We start from the raw sequence: 22,977 nt of genomic DNA, 5'->3' as shown, positions 1-22,977 counted from the left end.
GTCTGTATCTAACCACCTACGATATATTTTAATGGGGCTGGGGCTGAACCCAGGGCTATGTGCAGATGGAGCCATGTCTTCAGCCCCATCTCCTGTCTTGATAGAATATACATTGTGTGCTCTCAGGAACAAGAGTAATCCCGCAGATCTTGAACTCACAATGTCCCTTCTTCATCCTGGCGAGTACAGGGAGCGTGGGCTGTGTCCCACGCCCAGCTTCTGAGCTGCCTAGTCAAGCTTGTTTTGTTTTATTTTTAATACATATATATATATATATATATATATATACACACACACACACACACACACACACAAGCACTTAGATTGCATGTATCTGTACATTGTGTGTGTGCCTGGTGACCCCAGAGGCCAGCAGAGGGCATTGGATCCCCTGGAATGAGAGCTACAGAACACTGAGCCACCATGTGGGTGCTGGGAATGGAACCTGGGTCCTTTACAAGAGCAACAAGTGCTCTTAACCATTGAGCCACCTCTCCATCCACACAAATTTCTTCTTCCTCTTCCTCTTCTTTTTCTTCTAGATTTATTTTATGTATATGAGTACACTGTAGCTGTCTTCAGACACACCAGAAGAGGGCATCAGATCCCATTGCAGGTGTTTGTGAGCCACCATTTGGTTGCTGGGAATTGAACTCAGGACCTCTGGCTGAGCCATCTGTCTAGCCCCAAATTTCTTCTTATTAAATAATTTTTATGTTTTACAGTCTGGTTTCTTGTTCTGGGGTTGTCCTTTTTCATATACTACCTGGGCCAGTTTCTTAGGTTTAATATTGCACATAATGTATCTGAAAACATCTGTCTCTCCTTGCATTGCCTGCTTCCTCTAAGTCCCCTTTGTCAGTTTGCTTTAGACTCCCTCTTTCAAGAGGCGGTCTTTTCTCAGTACCCTGCTGTCCTCTGTTCCATATTCCTCTCCAGGGTGAGGCAGCTAGAGATTCTGTCATGGATTGCAGAGACTGGCCATTGTGGGTGACTGTTCAAAGGAGTTTTACTGAGGCGATCCCAAACTGCCACCTCTGCTATTCTTTGGTTCCTGACAGCTCCCTAAGAATGAATCTTCCAGTTTTCTCCTTGGTGACTATGAGGGACTTTGAGCTGGCTGCTAGCATTCTGGGAATCAGTACAGGAAGAGGGTTAGGAGAGGGGGAACTCTTTCCTCACTGAGGCGCTGTGCCATAGGATGCTACCCCTAGATCCGCACCCTCAGCTGTGCCTGGATCCATTCCTGCATCTATAGACCCAGTATAACAATACCAATTACAACCATGAGTTAAATAAATACCATGATACCCTAGATGAAAAGGGTACCTGTTTCTGTACTAAGATAAACTAAATAGTGCCCCTAATCTGCCTAGGCCCCCTTTACTCCACGCCCTTTACTCTTCCCACTTCTCCATGCTCCCCCACCCTTCTGGTTTTGATAATGTCTCAGAATGGGTGCTAAGGTCCAAGTTTGTTTTAAAATAACCCAACAAGCTGACAGACGGAGCTCATGTTATTCTGCAGCTTGCAATGGAGTCCACAGATGGGAAATTGCTGTCAGTTAAAGGGTGGTGCTATTACCATGCCCAATTTCTGAAAGTCGTTAGGAAAAAAAAATCCCCAAAGTTAATTAGCATTCTCAACAGGCGCTAGTGCTGTGTGATGGTGGTCTACAAACTGAGACATAAGTGTGGCCTCCAGCTTATAACTAATATTTTACCTCTGAAACATGTAGGTTATAAAGAGTTTTATCGGTAAAGAAAAGGCTTTTTTGTTTTAATGGCTGATCTATATCTTTAAACCACCATGAACTAGGAATTTTGTTCTAGGATCAACTATAATGGTATCAAAAAGAGGAGTGACTTCAACTTACCTCTCCAATCTGCTTAATCCACAAATCTCTTCCAAGAAACTCCTGATGTAAGACTACAGGTGCTGAGTTTAGGTTAAAAGTCTTAGAGTCACTGGCCTTGTCTTTAATAAAAGGCTGGAGGTCAGCATTGATCTAGAAGGAGAGTTAGAGGACTGTGAGTGATACATCAGTTCAGGAAGCAGCAGTTACATAGCGTTCCATGCACTTTCGTGGGGTTTCATAAGCACAGGCACAATCTTCTCATCTTCAGCCCCTTCTCCTTCAACTTTAAATAAATGCAGAGACTTAAATGAAAACAATAATCAATACAACTAGTTTATAAGGAAACTCAAGTTTTAACGGAATATGAAAAAGCTCATCTGGAAATTACACACAGGTATATACACACACATATATAGACACAGACATGGACACATACTCTAGTCACATACAAACATATAAACACTCATACACACAGGGACATACATATATAGACACAAAGACATAGACACATACACATATAAACACATACATATTGTACTGGCTGGTTTTGTGTGTCAACTTGACATAGCTGGAGTTATCACAGAGGAAGGAGCTTCAGTTGAGAAAATGCCTCCATGAGATCCAGCTATAAGGCATTTTCTCAATTAGTGATCAAGGGGAAGGGCCCAGGGTGGTGCTGTCCCTGGGCTGGTGGTTCTGGGTTCTATAAGAGAGCAAGCTGAGCAAGCCAGGGAAAGCAAGCCAGTAAGCCGCATCCCTCCATGGCTTCTGCATCAGCTCCTGCTTCCTGACCTGCTTGAGTTCTAATCCTGACTCCTTTGGTGATGAACAGCAGTGTGGAAGTGTAAGCTGAATAAACCCTTTCCTCCCCAACTTGCTTCTTGTTCATGATGTTTTGTGTATGAGTATAAACCCTGACTAAGATACATGTTATATATACATATGTGTATATATAAATATATACATGTACACATACACACACAAACATGTATGTATTTCTGTCTTATATAAGTAACATTTGAAGTATGTAACTGATTTTTCTTTTTTTTTGAGACAGAGTTTTTCTATTATGTAGCTCTGGATATCCTAGATAACTGAAAATTTAAAGTTAAATAGAGGCAACCACAAAGCAGCTGGTTTGGTGATGTTTAATATTTCACATGTCATTGAAAAGGAGTTATTAAAGCAGTCCTCCCTTCTAGCCTCTCCTACTCTTGGGAGTGTTCTTGCTTTTTCTTAATAAATCTATGCTCTAGCTTTGATTAAAAATATTAAATCATGAATTAAAATGGAAGCTTTCAACTTTATATAGTATACTTTCAAATTTTATTAACTTTTCAATATTTGCTTAACATAGGATTTTCAAGGGAACTGTAACAAAAATAAAAAAACAGTTTCCCATTCTGTGAGGGTGATATTACATGTTATTTAATAATTTAAAGGAGTTATTTTAAGAATTCTTTTAGGTGGTAAGAAAATAAAAGCATCAAAATTATATAGTATTTGCCAATTGTACTGCTTATATAACTACCATTGTCTCCGACTGACATATTTCACTCACACAATAAACTTTCTTTCAAGATATAAAAGCAGTTTATTAAGTGCCAACAGTTTTCTGTGTACGTGTATTGTATTTCAGGATGCAGAAGGCAGGGTGTGCAAATACCTTGTGACTCATGGCCATGTGCTTCCCATACTGGAATGCCATGTCTTGGACCGCAGCATCATGCTTTGCTAACTCCATTGCAGCCTGGCAGCTCTTCGCTAGCAAGGCACAATGGGACAGGAAAGTCTGCTCCTTCCAGGTCGAGATTCCAATATCATCTGGGATAGAATTTTCCTGAAGATGTAAGAAAGGCCAAGACGAACAGGCTTTAGGATTAATTTCTCTGTGTTGAAGAATAAAAGCATTAAAAACTGGCCAGGTCTGGTGGAATACAGTTGCAATCCCAGTAACTGAGAGGCTGAGGCAGGAGGATTATGAATTCCAGGTTAGCCCACAGTAGTAAATAAACAAACAAACAAATAAATAAAAACCACGTAAGGACGGACTAGCAACACTCCTGCTTCTGCAACAGGACAGACCTGAGGAAGCTGAGCACTGGCTCCAGCTACAAAGCGCAGGGCCAAGATGACTGCTTTATCTGAAGCTCAAGAACCTCTATAAAATATACTTAGCACATGAGGCAGACATGTAGAAACGTTAGCTCTCTAACTTGACCTCTGCCTACAGGAGCCATCAGTTCTGACCATGAGGATCACACCGCATTTAACTGTGATGAAAACAATAAGGGCATCATGAAGACAGGGCACACTGGGAAGACCAAAATGACCACAAACAAGAAGATATCTGAACATGGTAGCAGGGGACAAAACTAATAACCACCATAATAAATCATAACTAAAACTAATCAGAAGGCGTACAGACAAGCCCAACCCCAGCAACACATTTTCTCCTATGATTAGGCCACACTTTCTGTGGTAGGCTGAATAGGCATGTCTCCCCCTCCCCCCATAGGCTCAGGTGTTTGAGTGTTTGGCCCATAGGGAGCTGCACTATTAGAAGGTGTGGCCTTGTTGGAGTGGGTGTGGCCTTCTTGGAGTAGGTGTGGCTTTGCTGGTGGAAGGGTGAAGAATGTGGGGGCAGGCTTTGAGGTCTCTCTCCTAGGCTCAAGCTATGCCCTGTGTGACATAGTCTATTTCTGCTGTTGGAAGATCAAGATGTAGAACTCTGGGCTCCTCCAGCATCAGGTCTGCCTGCACGCTGCCATGCTTCACACCATGATGTTAATGGACTAATACATCTGAAACTGCAAGCCAGCCCCAATTAAATGTTCATGGTGTCTCTTCACAGCAATGGAAACCCTAATGAACACACCTCCTAATCCTTCTCAAACAGTTCTATTCCCAGGTGTTTAAGCATTAAAATATATGAGCGGGGAGGGGGGGCATTCTTACTAAAACCACCATGGTTAGGGATAAAAGAAGAAAGGAGGGGAGGAGACTAGCAAGGGCAATCTTGAAGGAAGAAGACTATGTAGTGTATTTGAGTATGGAGTGGAGTAGGGCAAACATAAAAACAGAAACACTGAACTTCATCTAGCCTCACCTGGTAATATCAAGACTCAGTAATTAAAAAAAAAAAAAAAAAAAAGAGTTGGGCTGAAGAGATGGTTCCATGGCTCCAGGGTTGAGAGAGTACTTGCTGTTCTTGCATAGGAGCTGAGTTCAGTCTCTAGTCCTCCCTTACACTGGGTGGCTCACAAAGACCTGTAACTCCAGCTCCAAGGGATTCTTGCCCCCTTGGGGGCCTGTACTTACATGTATGTGCCTACACACACACATACACACACACACACACACACACTTAAAAAAAGTGATTCGGATAGGCAGACAATGGAACAAAACAGAGTTCAGAAAACAACCAAAGCATATGCAGAAAATTTCTATATTTTATGGAAAAGTCCAAGTCAAGTTGGAATTTCCAGTAAATGTGCCATTTACTAGAAAGAACTATTTGGAAAAAGTGAAATCTGATTTTTGTTTCAGTCTATGATAAACTCCAAATGGCAAAACCAAACCAAAGCAAACTATTACACAATCCCAAGCCAAGTAAAGACCTCATGGGAGGAAATGGACCCCCCCCCCCCCCAGTCCTCCCCACACGTCTACCTCCTAACTCCTGGAGCTGTGCATTAACCTCATACAGCAGCAAGGGCTTTAGAGACCAGGTGGAATTTAGTATTCTGAGATGAAGGATAACTGAGTGGACAACACACAGGGCCTCTTTGGGTTGTTTGTGTAACACACTCATCTATGTATCATGGACCAGATCTCTGCAAACCAATTTAGACACAAAGGTCTATAAGCAGCTTGTCCACATGAAGCTCATGGTCCAGGGATAGAAACAACAACAACAACAACAACAACCAAGAAACCAGAAACATGCATATAGACAGACAGAGCTTTCAATGTACATTAGATGTGGCTATCATACCAATTTTCTTAGCATTTTAAAATTATACATTAATTTTAATTGTGTACCATTGTATATGTGTACATGTAATTGTATGTGTATAAAAGGCTAATTGCAGGGCCTGAGACCACCAAAGTGTTAGCTCTGCTCATTATGCATTGCTTACTGGGGTTTAGACTCTTTATTATTCATCATTTTTACATCTTTAAATTATTCATGGCATAGAAAATCTCTGAAAAAGATTATTCAGATAACCAGAAACAATTAATTTATGGTCCCCTGAAATCTACTCCCATCACTTAATTGGACCATAAGTTAATAACTCTGCTCCTGAGTTAATCAGAAATGTTATTCCCTGAACATCAAGTTATTACTTAGTATGAACTTGGTTATTAACAAAGCAAAATCCTTCTACTCACTTCTACCAGATTGTCGCATATGTACTAAGAAAGCATGCTCTAGGAAAAGTAATGTACACTTTTAAAATACCAAGGAAACTAGTTTGAAAGCCACATCTAAATCAGTATCTTTAAGTATCAGCTCTACAAAATGGGTATGCAGGGCCAGTATAAGAGATTTAGATATATTTACAGTGTCACAGTATCTACAGGTTTAGATAGATTTTAAGTATATTATTTGAGAATTTTTCACATGAACTTCATCCATCCATATCTCTCTCTCTCTCCCTCCCTCTATGTATGTATGTATGTATGTATGTATGTATGTATGTATGTATGTATCTGGAGAGGCAGGGTTTCACGTAGGCTAGATTGTGTTGGGAGCGACCCTGTTTGAATGTTCACTACCTTGTCAGCCATAAGTGCTTACTTACCAAGTCTTGGCCTTAGTGGAAAAATATTATCTAAGTTGAGATTTCTGTGGGAAAAGTTGAGGCCTCTGTGGGAAAGTACTACCCCCAGTTAAGAACAAATAGCTATAGATCTTGTGGACAGGTACCTCGCAACCCATTCTGTTTCATTTCTCCTGCTGAACTTTTTCCCTAGCCAATATCCTGCTTTTGGAAACAGGTGCGTTCCCCCAGAAACAAAGCAATTCTATGCCACACACACCCCTCTCCATACGATTGTACCTCAACTTCTTTTTTTTAAAAGATTTATTTATTTATTTATTTATTTATTTATTTATTTATTTATTTAATGTATACGAGTATACTGTAGCTGTAGAGATGGTTGTGAGCCTTCAATTGGTTGTTGGGATTAGAATTTAAGACCTCTGCTCATTCTGGCTGGCCCTGCTTGCTCGGTCCCTGCTCACTCCAGCCCAAAGATTTATTTATTTATTTACTTATTTATTATAAATAAGTACACTTCACTTAGAATGATATCCTCCAGATCCATCCATTTGTCTAAGAATTCATGAATTCATTGTTTTTAATAGTTGAATAGTACTCCATTGTGTAAATGTACCACATTTTCTGTATCCATTCCTCTGTTAAGGGACATCTGGGTTCTTTCCAGCTTCTGGCTATTATAAATAAGGCTGCTGTGAACATAGTGGAGCATGTGTCCTTCTTACAAGTTGTTCCTCTTCTGGGTATATGCCCAGGGGTGGTATTGCTGGATCTTCCGGTAGAACTATGTTCAATTTTCTGAGGAACTGCCAAACTGATTTCCAGAGTGTTTGTACCAGCTTTCAATCCCACCAGCAATGGAGGAGTGTTCCTCTTTCTCCACATCCTCCCCAGCATCTGCTGTCACCTGAGTTTTCGATTTTAGCCATTCTGACTGGTGTGAGGTGGAATCTCAGGGTTGTTTTGATTTGCATTTCCCTGATGATTGAGGATGTTGAACATTTTTTTAGGTACTTCTCAGCCATTTGGTATTCCTTAGTTGAGAATTCTTTGTTTAGCTCTTTAACTAAATAATAAATAAAAACTAATAACAAATAATAAATAAATAATGGGATAACATTTGAAATGTAAATAGAGAAAATAATCTAATAAAAATAATAAATAAATAAATAAATAAATAAATAAGTACACTGTAGCTGTCTTCAAACATACTAGAAGAGGGCGTCAGATCTCATTATGGGTGGTTAAAATAGCCCATTTTTAAAATAGGGTTATTTGGTTTTCTAGAGTCTAACTTCTTGAGTTCTTTGTATATATTGGATATTAGTCCCCTATCTGATTTAGGATTGGTAAAGATCCTTTCCCAGTTTGTTGGTGGCCTTTTTGTCCTATTGACAGTGCCCTTTGCCTTACAGAAGCTTTGCAATTTTATGAAGTCCCATTTGTTGATTCTTGATCTTACAGCACAAGCCATTGCTGTTCTGTTTAGGAATTTTTCCCCTGTGCCCACATCTTCGAGGCTCTTCCCCACTTTCTCCTCTATAAGTTTCAGTGTCTCTGGTTTTATGTGGAGTTCCTTGATCCACTTAGACTTGAAAAGAACACACATGATATGCACTCACTGATAAGTGGAGTGCATATCAGTGCCCAGAAGCTCAGAATACCCAAGATACAATTTGCAAAACACATGAAACTCAAGAAGAAGGAAGACCAAAGTGTGGTTACTTCTATCCTTCTTAGAAGGGGGAACAAAATAGCCATAAAAGGAGTTACAGAGACAATGTTCGGAGCAGAGACTGAAAGAATGACCATCCAGAGACTGCCCCATGTGGGGATCCATCCCATAAACAACCACCAAACCCAGAAACTATTGCTGATGCCAACAAGAGCTTGCTGACAGGAGCCTGATAAAGTTGTCTCCTGAGAGGCTCTGCCAGTGCCTGACAAATACAGATGTGGATGCTCACAGCCATCCACTGGACAGAGCACAGGGTCTCCAATGAAAGAGCTAGGGAAAGTACACATGGAGCTGAGGGGTTTGCAGCCCCTTAGGAGGAACAACAATATGAATTAACTAGTACCTCCAACTCTCCCTGGGACTAAACCACCAATCAAAGAAAACACATGGTGGGATTCATCGCTCCAGCTGCATATGTAGCAGAGGATTGCCTAGTTGGTCACCAATGGGAGGAGAGGCCCTTGGTCCTGTGAAGGTTCTATGCCCTAGTATAGGGGAATGCCAGGGCCAGGAAGCAGGAGTGGGTGGGTTGGGGAGCAGGGGTAGGGAGGGGATAGGGGATTTTCGGATGGGAAACTAGGAAAGGGGATAACATTTGAAATGTAAATAAAGAAAATAATCTAATAAAAATAATAAATAAATCAATAAATACACTGTAGCTGTCTTCAGACATACTAGAAGAGGGCGTCAGATTTCATTATGGGTGGTTGTGAGCTACCATGTGGTTGCTGGAATTTGAACTCAGGACCTTCAACTTCTTACATTCCAGGATGACCTTAAACTCTTGATCTTCTTATGCCTACCCCAAGTGCTGGGATATGGACATATGCCACCATACTCAGTTACAGAAAGTTTTCTTTTTTCCTCTGTTGTGCTGTGGACTGAACCAAGGACCTCCAGCATGCCAGGCACACACACCACCATTGAGTTGTAGCCTCAGCTTTGTGTGTATTTTTTAAGGCAAGGTCTCATCATGTAGTCTAGGGTGGCCTTGTAATTGTTATTCTCTTCTTTAGCATCTCAAGTACTAGGATTATAGGCCTGGATCAGCCCAGCCATATATTGATGTTTGCCTGTATATTTGTGGATTTGTTTGTTTGAGCTGGCCTAGAATTCATAGAGGACTGCCTATCCCTACCTCCCAAATGCCAAGATTAAAGGGGTGTACCACCATTCCTGGTTCTACATCAAGTTCTTACCAGAGATTCATTACGTATAAAAGATGATATTCAGTGAATATTTACTTTTGATGGGATTTCTTTATTTTAGGAAAGGGCATCATGCCATTATGCATGTTAACAACAGGCAAACAGAGGAGGTCTCTCAATTTTCTCTCAATTCAGACTGCCGTCCTCTGGCTCTCTAGCTCATGATTAATTTTGCTTAGGTAAAGCTGGTTGGAAGTATGGAGGGTGTGCTACTGTTGCCTGAGATAGCAGCACTGCTGATGTGTTCAATGGGACTGGACATCTGGGCGGACAGGCGGTGGGCACGGATGTGTAATGAAGAGCCTGCTTTTTGTCTGGGAGACACACACTCTTCAGTTGCTTTGCTCATGTGGCGAAACATTTTTTTTTTTTTTTCTATTCATGGGAGACCAAAGTGCATTTGTCACTGTGGCTGTGAGAACTTCAAGTTTAGGTCCATGGTCACTAAACATGCACAAACTAATTGGGCCATGGAGTTGCTGAATCTGTTGGGCCAAACCATTTCCTTTCTCATGATCAGAAGAGTTTTGGAGACTTGAAAACTGACCATCTGTGGGGTTGAAACAGTGTTTTTTGTTTGTTTGTTTTTTGTTTTTAAAACATTTATTATTATTATAATCTAAGTACACTGTAGTTGTCTTCAGACACACTAGAAAAGGGCATCAGATCTCATTACGGATGGTTGTGAGCCACCATGTGGTTGCTGGGATTTGAACTCAGGACCTTCAGAAGAGCAGTCGGTGCTCTTAACCACTGAGCCATCTCTCCAGCCCAAAACAGTGTTTTTAAAGTATACAGTAGCTGGAGATGTGTTCAGCTTGGAGCACGCGCTAGAAATGAGTACGTAGATCACCAAGTATCCTCTCTCAACCCACTCTGTACACAGGCGCTTCGGCTTCAGGCTACTCACGTTAGATGCATATTCTGGGTCACTGTTTTTATAAATGAGACCTAAATATGGGTTGGATAAATGACTACATTCACTTAACACACATTTTAATGCACAAATTACTTCCTATGGTTTCTTTCTTTCCCTTTCTTTCTTTCTTTCTTTCTTTCTTTCTTTCTTTCTTTCTTTCTTTCTTTCTTTCTTTCTTTCTTTCTTTCTTTCTTTCTGACAAGGTCTCATAAAATTCCCGACATAGCAGAGGCTGGCCCTGAGCCTCTGAGTGCTACGGTTGCAGGTGTGGCTGCCATGCCTAGCTCTCCTTAGTTATTTTCTGAAGCTAAATAAGAGCCACGATTATGAGAATAAGGGGCCGGAGGGATGGCCAGTAAGAGCACACACTGCTCTTTCAAGGACTCCTTGAAGACCCAGGTCAAGAACCCCTAACTGCTTGTCACTCCAGCTCCAGGGATCTGATGTCTTCTGGAATCTGTGGGCACTATACTTGTGTGTACTGTGCCACATACAGAAAGTTAAAAATACAAATAAAATCTTAAAGATAAAAGTGAGACAAATATAGGAAAACTTCCCAACACTCTGCAGTTCGGGGAGGAGGAAGCAAGGACACAGAGGGGCCCGATTTGTCCTGCTGGCTAATGACATGATGATAACATTTCTGCATCACATAACCCGTCACTTCCCACCCCAAGTTTTAGGCATCATAATTCTTATTTAACAGGTAAGGATGTTCCAAGAATGTATATTGAGCAAGACCTGGCAAAATTAAGTGGCAGAAATCATCCTCAGATATATGGCAATTGGATTCTACTGGATATGCTTAGTATATAGAAATATATGCTATGCTTCATATATTTAATTTGAAATTTTTATGTGTATGAATGTTTTGCTTGCATGCATGTCTGTGTACTACATACATACCTAATCCCTACTGAGGCTAGAAGAAGGTATTAGATCCCCTGGAACTGGAGTTACAATAGTTCTGAGCCACTATGTGGGTTCTAGGAATTGAACTAGGGTATTTAGAAGAGTATCAAGTGTTCTTATCCACTGAGCCATCTCTCCAGCTCCCTTAATATATTCTAGGATAAAAAGAAAGTTGTGTGTAAGAGTGAATGATGCATGGCATTCTATCTATCTATCTATCTATCTATCTATCTATCTATCTATCTGTGTCTGCATTTAACCCTATATATTAAGCCTAGTAGTAATACCCCTTGAAGAGATCTTGTAATGAGTATGTCTTCAGGAATTCTGAGGTAATGCGAAAAGGGGAACAGGATAGTGTATTAACAGCCTCATCTCATCGGACAAGACAGTTTGTTTTGAATTATATTCCAGCTACACAGGACCTAGTAAAGTAGGCATCTGGAAGTTTCACATCCATATAAATCATAAAAAAAAAGGAGCTAGGGAGATGTGAAAATGCTTATTATTAAAACATTTCAGAAGTGTTTCTCGGGGCTGGGGAGATGGCTCATGTGTAAAGAGCTTGCTGTGCAAGCGTGAGGACCTAGTAGCAATGCCTAGCATCTGTGTAAAAGCCAGCGTGCATCTGCAGCTCTGGCTGCAGGGAGGGAAAGAAGGGCAGAGACAGGAAGGTCCTGGAAGCTCACTGTTCAGCCAGTCTAGCTGAAGCAGCATGGTGTGGGTTTGATGAGAGACCTTGCCTCAAAAAGAGTCAATCTTTCCTCGTTGAGTTGATAACAGTACTGAAAGATAATACACTCTCTTGAGCCCAGGAATTCCTGGCAGCAGGCTTTAGTCGCTTGCCACACGGGCCCTGATGTGGGGCTACTCACATGATATGACGACCGGTTTTCCAATGGGAGTGGCTCATGAGTAAGTACAAGGCCACAGAGAGCTCCCTAGGCCTTTATATCCCATCTTGGAAAGGCGAGCCCAGGAACCGCTAGGGGGTGGGGCTCACTGATGGTCCTGGAGGCTGGTGACCACAGATGGAGCCCATGATTAGATTCGTCAGTTCAACAGGCTAAACATTTTAGTCTCTTAAAACATCTGCCAAAGTGCTGTCCAGAAAGAAGTTTCTGAGCCATGCACTGACTAGACACGTTTGAGACTGACTGCCTTGCCATGGACCAGAATTATTATTTTCATTGTTAACAGGTAAAAAGTGAGACATCATTGCAACTTTAGCTGCCATGTCACCGATCACCTTGCACCTTGACCTATGTAAACAGTTTAGCTTAACAGGATGAGCAGGCATGGGGCAGAGGCAAGTGTCGCCTAAGAGCCACTGACGACAGGAGTGAGGGCATAGATAAGGCACTCTTTTTGACTGTTGCCTCAGATGAATGCCTGTGTCCTCTCAAATGTAAACACGGAAGCTGAAATTCTGAGCATGGGTATCTCTGCAACAAGAAAGTAATCAAGGTTACATAAGGTAATAAGCAGGTGGCCCTGACCTAATGAGATTAGTGTCCTCAATCATTATTAGATACCAAAGAACTCTCTACTACTGTCTTTCTTTGCTATGGAGGACACAGCCAGGCAGGGGATGTCAGAGCTCTCACAGGAGATTAAACTGCCTGGAAGTTTAGATGTGCAGCCTTCAGACCGTGATAAAATAAAGGTTGGCTGAGCATGGCAGTCCCAGCTGGTTGTCATGAAATCCGCAGTGATCTTCCTGTCTTTGTAGTAAAGCCAATTGACTAGAGACTAATAAGCATCATCTATACACTTCTTCCCACATCTTTCACGTGATCTTAAAAACCAGAATGTTAACATATTGCCTTAAAAGTTTTCTTGTTTTTTGTTTTTGTTTTTAAATAACCTACATTCTGGTTTTCTATTCCATTCCACCTCAAAATTAGGTGGTTCAGCAGCAGCAGCCCAACCATCACTAGCCACCAATGCACCACATTTCCACTGTCACCACAGGCTGCGCATCTTCCCAATGCGCAAGTTCCATACCCCTTATAAAGCTCTCACCTTCACGGCCTGCTCTTTTCCATCCCTGCTCAGAGGCAGCCTCTTGTATACCCCTGCCCCAATAAATCTCTCATGTGACATACATACATACATACATACATACATACATACGTAATGTACACTGAACATGTGTGTGCATTTAGAACTGGGTGAATCTTCATGTCTTTATACCTTATTATTTATAAAAACTATTTTTGGGGGTGCTGGAGAGAGATCACTACCTCTGCTTTGCCAGAGGATCTGAGTTTATTCCTAGCATCCACGTCGGGTGGTACGTACCACCTGTAACTCCAGGTGTAGGGGATTTAACACTTCTAGGCTCTATGAGGATCAGTACTCCACTGCACAGATCTTTATACAGCTAGAAGAAGGGAAAGACACACACACACACATACACACACATACACACACACACACACACACACACACACACACACACACACACACACTTAAAAATACAAATAAATCTTTAAAACAATTATTTATTTACTCATGGTATTTACTGTGTAGGCCTGGCCGGCTTGAAACTCACTATGTAGACCAGGCTGGCCTCAAACCCAGAGATCTGCCTGCCTCTGCCTCTTGAGTGCTGGGGTTAAAGGTGCTCAGTGCCGCCCTTGGCTTTCTGCTCACCATGCTGCGATGCCTGGCTTTTTATGTGGTTGCTGGGAGTACTGAGGCCCTCACGAATGTGCAGCAAGCACTTTACACTGAGCTATCTCCCAGCCAGTACTCTGCTTTCTAAATGTGCTGCTGGACACCTAGTGATTTGTTTTACTTTTTTAAACTGTGTAATTTGTGAGTGTACTTTTTAACCAGAACAAGCCATTTAAAATTACTCTCATTTGTCTTCAAATTGGAATACATTCAATATTTAACAATTGATTTAAAACTGTTTCTACTTGGAAAAAAAAGGATGCTAGTAAAATTATAGGTATTACTGTCATCACCACTGTGAGACGCTTCAGAGTCTTGGACTTGTGATATGAACCTGAACAGATGCCCAGCAAACAATAAACACGAGATGACACATTTTATTAGCTCATTAGTGCATGTCTTGGGTATAATTCAAGGGACAAGTTGTGAGTAATGGACCAATGACAGACACCCTAGAGTATCTTAATGTTCACTGCTTCACACGTAAAGTTCCTAAACTATACATTTTCCTTTAAAAATACGTAAAAACATTTGTTATCAAGTCCTTATACAGCTAGTGCCTTCCACACAACACATGCTCAAAGTCATGTGACATGAGTAAGCAAGATTGATGTGGGAGGGCCCAGATCACTGTGGGTGGTGCCACCATCCCTGGGAGGCTGGTCCTGGGTTATATAGGAAAGCAGGATGAGCAAGCCAGGAGGAATAAGCCAGAAAGCAGTATCTTCCATAGCCATCAGCTCCTGCCTCCAGGTTCTTGTCAAGATACGACAGACTGCCCTGATACAAAATCTTCCCTTTGACCCAGCTCCTGTAGAGGCAATATAATGATTTTCTTGGACATGTTTGTTAGAGCTAAAGACAAGATAAAGATCAATTGCTTTTGTTGCAACCAGTAAGCAAGACTATTTCTACATTTTTCAACTGGCTACCTAAAGAACAATTTTGAAAACTGAGCCAGGTTGGGTCTGCAAGGTGGTTCAGCAGAAAGGCCACTTGCTGCCAAGTCTGATGACCTTAGTTCAATGCCCGGAACTGACATGGCAGAAGGAGAGAACTGAATGCCTAATGTTAGCTTCTGACCTTAACATGATCGCCACTGTGACATGTATACACCTATACACACATTCTAAATAAAAAATAAAATGTTTAAAAAAAATACCTTGTAGTCTTGGATTACCTTGAAATACATTTAGTAATGACAGTGATCTAGGGTGTATTTTTCTATCACTATTACCTGTTGTATTATTAACTATTTAATCTCAATCGGGGGTTTTCACCCCATCTTTGACTTTTCAGTTCCCAGATAAAAGACACATAACTTGTATATTTTTAAACCTCCATCAGCACTAAAGCTGATGAATCTAACCTCTGTGCTATTATATCCACTTCCCTGTTAATAACCCCAAGATACGACTAGCCATGTTCCACCCGGGCAGGTCTTACTCCAATTGGCCAGCCCTCATGGCCATGTTTTCATAATTCACTTACCTTATGGTGGCTTCTCCTTCTCCATCTTCTCTTTCTCCCTCCTTGTGGTCCTACCTCATACCCCAAGCCTGGAACCAAAAACCCCACCTATAGCTCTTGTCTTTTCTGCCCAGCTATAGGCTGTTGGTATCTTTATGCAATCAATAGTTTTAAATTAAGGAGCAAGGTACTAGAGGATTCTCTCATCCCTGGGGGCAACCAGGCCTTGGTGGCCAGTGGTCAGCATTACAACACATAGCAACAGACCAAACCTCAACATTTACCTAGTACAACAAACAAGAAAAAGAACCAAAAAAGCATTGACTTTGAAAAGAAGGAAATTTTGCTTTATTCACAAATGCCAAATGACTACCTACATAGGGTTCCATAGAACCTATAAAATCAAAAGTTGTTATGACAAACAAATTGGTAAGACTGTAGGATGCAAGATAAAACAATAACATCAAATAACAAGAACCCCTCCAATACCGAATAGCCCAATTAAAATGGGTAAAATGTTTATAAAGATATTATAAAAGGGGCTGGAGAGATGGCTCAGCAGTTAAGAGCACTGACTGTTCTTCCAGAGGTCATGAGTTCAAATCCCAGCAACCACATGGTGGCTGACAACCATCCTTAATGAGAAACCAAAAAACAAACAAACAAAAAAACCTATGGGCCAGAGAGATTGGGAAGAGGAGATAGGGAAGTGGAGAAAAAAGGAAAAAAAAAAGATATTATAAAGGATACTATAACATTGCTAAAGGATATTAAATAGCAAATAAACATGAAAAGATGCAGGATGCTCTGCACTGTTATTTACTAGGGAATTATCAGCAAAAACCACAATGAGCTAAAACTGCAAAATAGGCCAATATTATATTTTAGAGTGGCTAAAACTCTAAATACTTGATCAAATTAAGTTTTAATAAGGCGTGGGACAACCAGAATTCTCATACCCAGCTGACAGAATGTAAAGTGGAGGCGAAAGCTTGTCTTAGGGCTTCCATTGCTGTGCTAAAACACCATGACCAAAGCAACTTGCAGGGCAAAGGAACTTTCATTTACATCTTCAGGCAACAGTCCATTACTGAGAGAAGTCAGGAGAGGAACCTGGAGGTAGGAGTTGATGCAGAGGCCATGGAGAAATGCTGCTTACTGACTTGCTCCCCATTGCTTGCTCAGCCTGCTTTCCTACAGCAGCCAGGGCCACCAGCCCAGTGGAGGCACCGCCTATAGTAAGCAGGGTCCTCCCCTATCAATCATCAATCAAGAAAGTTCACCTGTACAGGCCCATCTGGTGGAAATGTTTTCTTAACTGGAGTTTTCTCTTCCACAGTGACTCTAGCCTGGTCAAGCTGATGGAAACTAGCCAGCACAGAGCACGACAGACCCATTGTATGTCACACAGATAGCAACCTGGTTATTCCTAGGTAAACCCAGGAGAAATGAAAGTCCATTTTTATATAGACTTTACACATGAATGCTCTCAATAGCTTCATCTGGAATACTTTAGCACTGAAAACATCTCAAATTTTCCCCAATAGGTGGATCACAGACTGTGTTAGATGCTTGCAACTGAATACCATTGAGCAGAAATGAACTACTCAGATTTGTAGTATGGATAAATTTGAAAGTAACTGTTCAAAGACCCCAGTCAAAGGGTTGATATTTCTAGATCCATTTATATAAAGTTTTACAAAAATGCAAACTAATTGATAGTGATGACGGATTGCCTAAGGCTCACAGCAGAAGGTACAGGAGGGAGGAGTACGAAAGAAGAAATCATTGGGGCGATAGATGCTTATCAATTTCACTGTGATAATTTCTCTGGTCCTTGTATATGTCTGGACATCACATAGTATACGTTAAATATTTCCAATTTATTGTATATTAACAGTCCTTCCCAAAAAGATGACAAAAATCTTCCATTACCATCACTCTGGGGCTTTCTAAATTATTAACTTAGCAACAGGTGGCTGGGGCTACTACTGGCATGCCAGGTACTGATTTGGACTAGAAACACAGCGGTACTTATATTCTTGTAGGAAGAGACTTAAAGTTGGTAAGGATGATAAAAAAAAAAAAAAGAAAGCAACAATAACAACAACAACAACAAAACTCCACCAGATGGTAACACTTTTGATTAAGATAAAAATAATTAAGCAGGATAGCTATTAAAATATTCCCAACCGGGTATGGAGATGTGGTTTCTGAAAGGTGCTCCTGGCAGGGCTACAAATGCCAATGAGGGCAAGCGTATGCACTCGGAGCAAACCCAGCGAGCGACTCCCTTCCATGGACCACCCTCAGGACCCCTTTTGACTCGACTCTGTAGGAATCCCCTGATTACCCACCTTCAGTTTGTACACATGACTTCAGTTCTACATCCCGGCACTACAGATCTTCTACCCTTCCCATGAACCATCCCTGCAGGGTCTTTTTGGATTTGTATTTGTTTGTTTTAAGGGCAGGGTCACTCTGTGTAGCCCTGGCTGGCCCCTGCCTCTGGAGTGGTGTGAGCCCAGCACCTAGCCTATGCTTCCTTTCATGGAGCGGCTCCTTCTGCAGACAGTCTTCCGTTCTGTGCACTTCCTTCCACCCTTTAAGGTCTATCGCAAACAGCAGGTCCTCCCTGGAGGCTTTTCTGATTTCCCCACTAGATGCCTGGTTTACATTTCTCGCCTGTCATTTCCTCCATAAACACAGTCATCTTACTCTCACGCCTTAGACAGGGCCCACAGCTCTGCAGGCGCGTAGAGCAAGCATGCGAGGGAGCGCACGCCTATGATTTCTAAGACTCAATTGTCTTATTTTTGTACTTGACTTGAAAGCTAAGAGCCAAAGGAAGAGAAGTACAAACATAAGACAAATAAGAGAATAAGACTTATCTTGTCCTATAAAACACATGGCTAATATGTCAAGCATTAACTGTGCTTAGAAACGCAACTAGACCTTTGCAACTTCAGTGACTGTTAATTAACTAGGTCTTTCTCCGGAGCGCTAGATTAAGCTCTCTTACTTTTGGTTTGGGGCCAAGCAACCACGAGCAGGGCCTGCATGAAGACAGGGGAGCTGTGCCTGTTCCTCTTCTCAGGACCAACCTGAGTCAGAGGCCTGACTTTACAAAGGACTGTGGATGTGCTTAGCTCCCTAAGTTAGGTTAGAACAAACAGATATAATCTTAGAAAACCCCAACCCACTAGCCCAATTTTAAACTTTTTTTTTTTGTTAAAAGATTTATTTATTTATTATATGTAAGTACACTGTAGTGTCTTCAGACACACCAGAAGAGGGTGTCAGATCTCATTACAGATGGTTGTGAGTCACCATGTGGTTGCTGGGATTTGAACTCGGGACTTTTGGAAGAGCAGTCAGTGCTCTTAACCCCTGAGCCTTCTCTCCAGCCCCTTTAAATTTTTTTTAAAGAATGTTTACTTTTATACAGGGGTTTTGTCTGTGCACCACATACACCACTTCACTGCAATGCCAGGGAAGACCAGAAGAGGGCGATCTATTCTCTGTGACAGGCATCATAGATGGTCATGAACCCCCACGTACATACCAGGACTCAAACCAGAGTCATCTGAGGGGCAGTCAGTGTTCTGAACCACTAAGCTCGCTCTCTCTCCCTCTCTCTCTCTCTCTCGTTCCTCAGGTCTAATGATATTAGGAAGAATCAGTGTGCAGAGTATAGGGTCAAATCACAGTTTAATGGCCATGTGTGGTAGCACATGCCTTTAATCATAGCTCAGGGGAAGCAGAGACATGCAGATCTCTGTGAGTTCAAGGCCAGTGTGATTTACATATCAAGTTTCAGGACAGCCAGGCTAAACAATGAGACCTTGTCTCAAAAAAATTTTACACACACACACACACACACACACACACACACACACGAGTGAAAGGACACAGAGAAAAAGCAGTCAAGGGAAGGGGTCTCTGTGGCTGGAGTCCAGAAGCATTTCAATAGAACCTCCCAGCAGAGCCACAAGGCATGCTTAGCACTCTAACAATAAGTGTGAGCTGCGCATGAAGTGTGGTCAGTGTCCCTGGAGACTCAGGCTCAGGTTGTTCTCAGGGCTGCTCCTATGGGCTCTCTGCCTAGAATGCAAGAAACTTCCAGATTCCCAGAGAATCAGGTGTTCAGCATAAACCTGCTGCAGGAGCAGTAAAGGCACTGTGAACTGGTTTATCTCAGAGTGGAGGCAGAGCTCCTAAACTCCAGGATCCCAATGGATCCTGAGCCCAACTTCACAAGCAGGTTTTGCTAAAGACAGAAGAGTGTATCCTAATATTAACTAGTTAATTAAAAAGTTTTGAGAATTGCATACATAAGTCCTATATTTACATCATTTCCACCCCTCCCATGTCCTCCACGCAACTCTCCCAGTCCCTCTCAAACTCACGACCTCTCCTCTAATTATTATTTTTACACTGTTATATATAAAAAGCACATGTGTATATAAAAGAGTCATGTTTTTGGTGTGTGAGCTTCTGGAAATGTAATACAGAAATGTATTCTGGCAGTATGCAATCTGTAATCTATGAACAAAGGTTCTAGTCTTGGCATTCACCTTAAAACCACAGAACCCTATCATGAAAAGGATGAAGACCATTTGAGTTAGCCTTTGTAGTAGTTTACTTAGGTGTAGGAGTGGCACGATTCCCCTTTGCATCACTACTACACAAGGTAAGGCTTACAGAATTCCACCGACTGCATGTGAATTATTGCGGACAGCAGCTTGCTTTTAAATCTGTGAATAGTTGGGAACTTTGAAGAAGAACTTTTATTTCTTTCTATAAAAAGGAAGTGGTGTGAGAACTGGAGACTATGTGTAATAAAGCAGTCGGGGCTGGCTGGCCATGCAAACAGATGGCGAGTGACCACTTCAAAAACCGGTTCGCTACTTAATTGGTTCATTTTTTTTTAACTTTTCCTCCCATTTCTTTTCAGATTAATTGGTTATTTGTGTGTATTGATACGTGTCTACAAGAGCCATGCATGCAGGTGCCCCAGGAAGCCAGAGGGCCTCCGATTCCTTGAAATGAGTCAGTCGTGAGATGGGAACTGAAAGAGCTGCAAGCACTTTTAACCACTGGGCCATCTCTTCAGCCCCATCTTTTTTTTTTTAATATATTTTTTTAATTAGGTATTTTCCTCGTTTACATTTTCAATGCTATCCCAAAAGTCCCCCATACCCACCCCCCCAATCCCCTACCCACCCACTCCCCCTTTTTGGCCCTGGCGTTCCCCTGTACTGGGGCATCTAAAGTTGGCAAGTCCAATGGGCCTCTCTTTGCAGTGATGGCCGACTAGGCCATCTTTTGATGCATATGCAGCTAGAGACAAGAGTTCTGGGGTACTGGTTAGTTCATATTGTTGTTCCACCTATAGGGTTGCAGTTCCCTTTAGCTCCTTGGGTAATATCTCTAGCTCCTGCATTGGGGGCCGTGTGACCCATCCAATAGCTGACTGTGATCATCCACTTCTGTATTTGCTAGGCCCTGGCATAGTCTCACAAGAGAGAGCTATCTTTTAAAGAAGCAATTTTTTTGAGACAGGGTCTTACTATGCAGCCCTGGTTGGCCTGGAGCTCTGTAGATCAGGCTGGCCTCTGCCTTCCAAATGCTGGGATTAAAGTCCCCCCCGTCCCCGTCCCCCCCCCCCCCCACAGGGTTTCTCTGTGTAGCCCTGGATGTCCTGGAACTCACTCTGTAGACCAGGTTGGCCTTGAACTCAGAAATCTGCCTGCCTCTGCCTCCCAAGTGCTGGGATTAAAAGCATGTGCCACCATGCCCGTAAAGGGTTCTTTAATTAGGCAAAATAGGTAAAAAAAATTTTTTTCCTTAGGTACATTTTTTCCCCCTGAGACAGAGTTTCTCTGTATAGCCCTGGCTGTCCTGGAACTTACTTTGTAGACCAGGCTGTCTTCAAACTCAGAAATCCGCGTGCTTCTGCCTCCCAAATGTGGTACATTTTTTAAAAAGTCCAAGGGCTAACCATTATTGTAAGGAAGAGATGGTTCACAAGATAGCAAATGCAAACACACAAATATCTTTTCCATGAGTGGAGGGAACAAAGGACAGTTCTGAATTACTTTGCATATTTCCCTGATCATAACTTACCTGCAATCTGCTAAATACTAGTAATTGAAGTTGTACGTTTCATTGTTGTAGGGAAATTAGGTACTAACTTCTGGGGAAAGTGATTTACAAAGCCCAGTTCCAATTCTCTCTTGCTTTAATGCACCTACCTGCCCCATAGATACCACACCACAGAAAGCTAAGTTGCCACTACCTGATCTCCATTACTGCATTAACTTGGCACAAAGAAAACAGAGCACTATTGTATTCTCTTGCCCCTGAGAGATGGGATGGATGCTCTACAGCTTAACATGACTCTCCAAGGGATTCCTTCGCATTGCAGGAGGCTGCCTGTGGAGGCTGATCAACACACCCACAGCACGGGCTTCGCTTTCCATATGACCTCTGCTTGGGACAACTTCTTAGTCATGCCAGAGCCTGCCAGCCTGGGGTGAGTGAGTGTGTGTGTGTGTGTGTGTGTGTGTGTGAGTGTGTGTGTGTGTGTGTGTGTTGGTTGATCTTTCTTTCTCTTTGCCTCTGAAGCAGTTTCTTCCACTGAAATGACAGGCACATTCAGGAAGGGGAGAGTGAGGGTTCCGGGTAAGAAGGAAAATGTGGTTAAATTGAACCTGAGGTGGAAATGAAGGCTGTATCAATGGCTGCTGTGGCCAACTACACCTTTTTGTTTTCATTATTGAAAAATAACTGATCTTCAAAGGGTTTAGCTATATTCTGGATCTTAACTGATTTGAAAAGACTCAGGTGCTTTAAAGGGCTCTGTCTGGAGAGGTGGAGGGCAGAAGAACAAAGCAGTACTATATATTTTTTAAGGGAAATGTATTAGCTAATGGTAAAATCAGCAAATGGTGCTTGCTCAGTGACTCTTCCGTTACATCAGTAACCCTTCAAAGCCTTTGTTGCTTCTTCTGTTCTTTTTCCAAACAGATTATGCATTTTAAAAACCACATGGGGCTTGGAATCTAATTAAACAAACAAACAAACAAACAAACAAACCCTGAGTTCAAATCTAACCCTCAAACATATTAATGAATAAGATTTAGACATTTAAGTTGGATGCTATTATCAGCGCTAAATTAATTGTAAGCCTTTCTTCCCTAAGATGAGACCATCTCTCAAGGACGCGCCTACTCATCTCAGGTAACATGAGCAACAAAGCTGTCAAAACTGCATAACAAGTCGTTATTGTTGCTGTTAGGCTTCCTGACACAGGGAACTTAACATTGTCATACGATGATGAGTGAAGTGGGCTAATTACGGTGCACGGATAGTAAGAGTGGGTAAATTAAGAGAGCAAC

At 41.9% G+C, this 22,977-nt stretch overlaps 1 protein-coding gene across 6 annotated transcripts in view; it reads right to left on the bottom strand.

The window, feature by feature from the left end:
* Pdss2 (prenyl (solanesyl) diphosphate synthase, subunit 2) overlaps nucleotides 1-22,977 on the bottom strand; it is a 246,635-nt gene that overhangs the window by 67,314 nt on the left and 156,344 nt on the right. For 5 of the 6 annotated variants that reach the window (XR_871439.3, XM_006512852.4, XM_006512853.4 and 2 more), the window contains exons 5-6: nucleotides 3,525-3,698; nucleotides 1,877-2,008 (exon numbers count right to left, since the gene is read on the bottom strand). The exons of the other annotated variant lie outside the window; for it this stretch is intronic. Coding sequence is in view for 4 of the 5 variants with exons in the window: in XM_006512852.4 (XP_006512915.1) it covers nucleotides 1,877-2,008; nucleotides 3,525-3,698 (306 nt within the window). In the remaining variant the exon portion in view is untranslated. The remainder of the gene's footprint in view (nucleotides 1-1,876; nucleotides 2,009-3,524; nucleotides 3,699-22,977) is intronic. 6 annotated transcript variants of the gene reach the window in all.

This window comes from Mus musculus, chromosome 10 (assembly GCF_000001635.26).
Source record: "Mus musculus strain C57BL/6J chromosome 10, GRCm38.p6 C57BL/6J".
Lineage (NCBI taxonomy): Eukaryota > Metazoa > Chordata > Mammalia > Rodentia > Muridae > Mus > Mus musculus.
The sequence above is the reverse complement of the archived record's forward strand: the minus strand, read 5'-3'. Positions and strand labels throughout refer to the sequence as shown.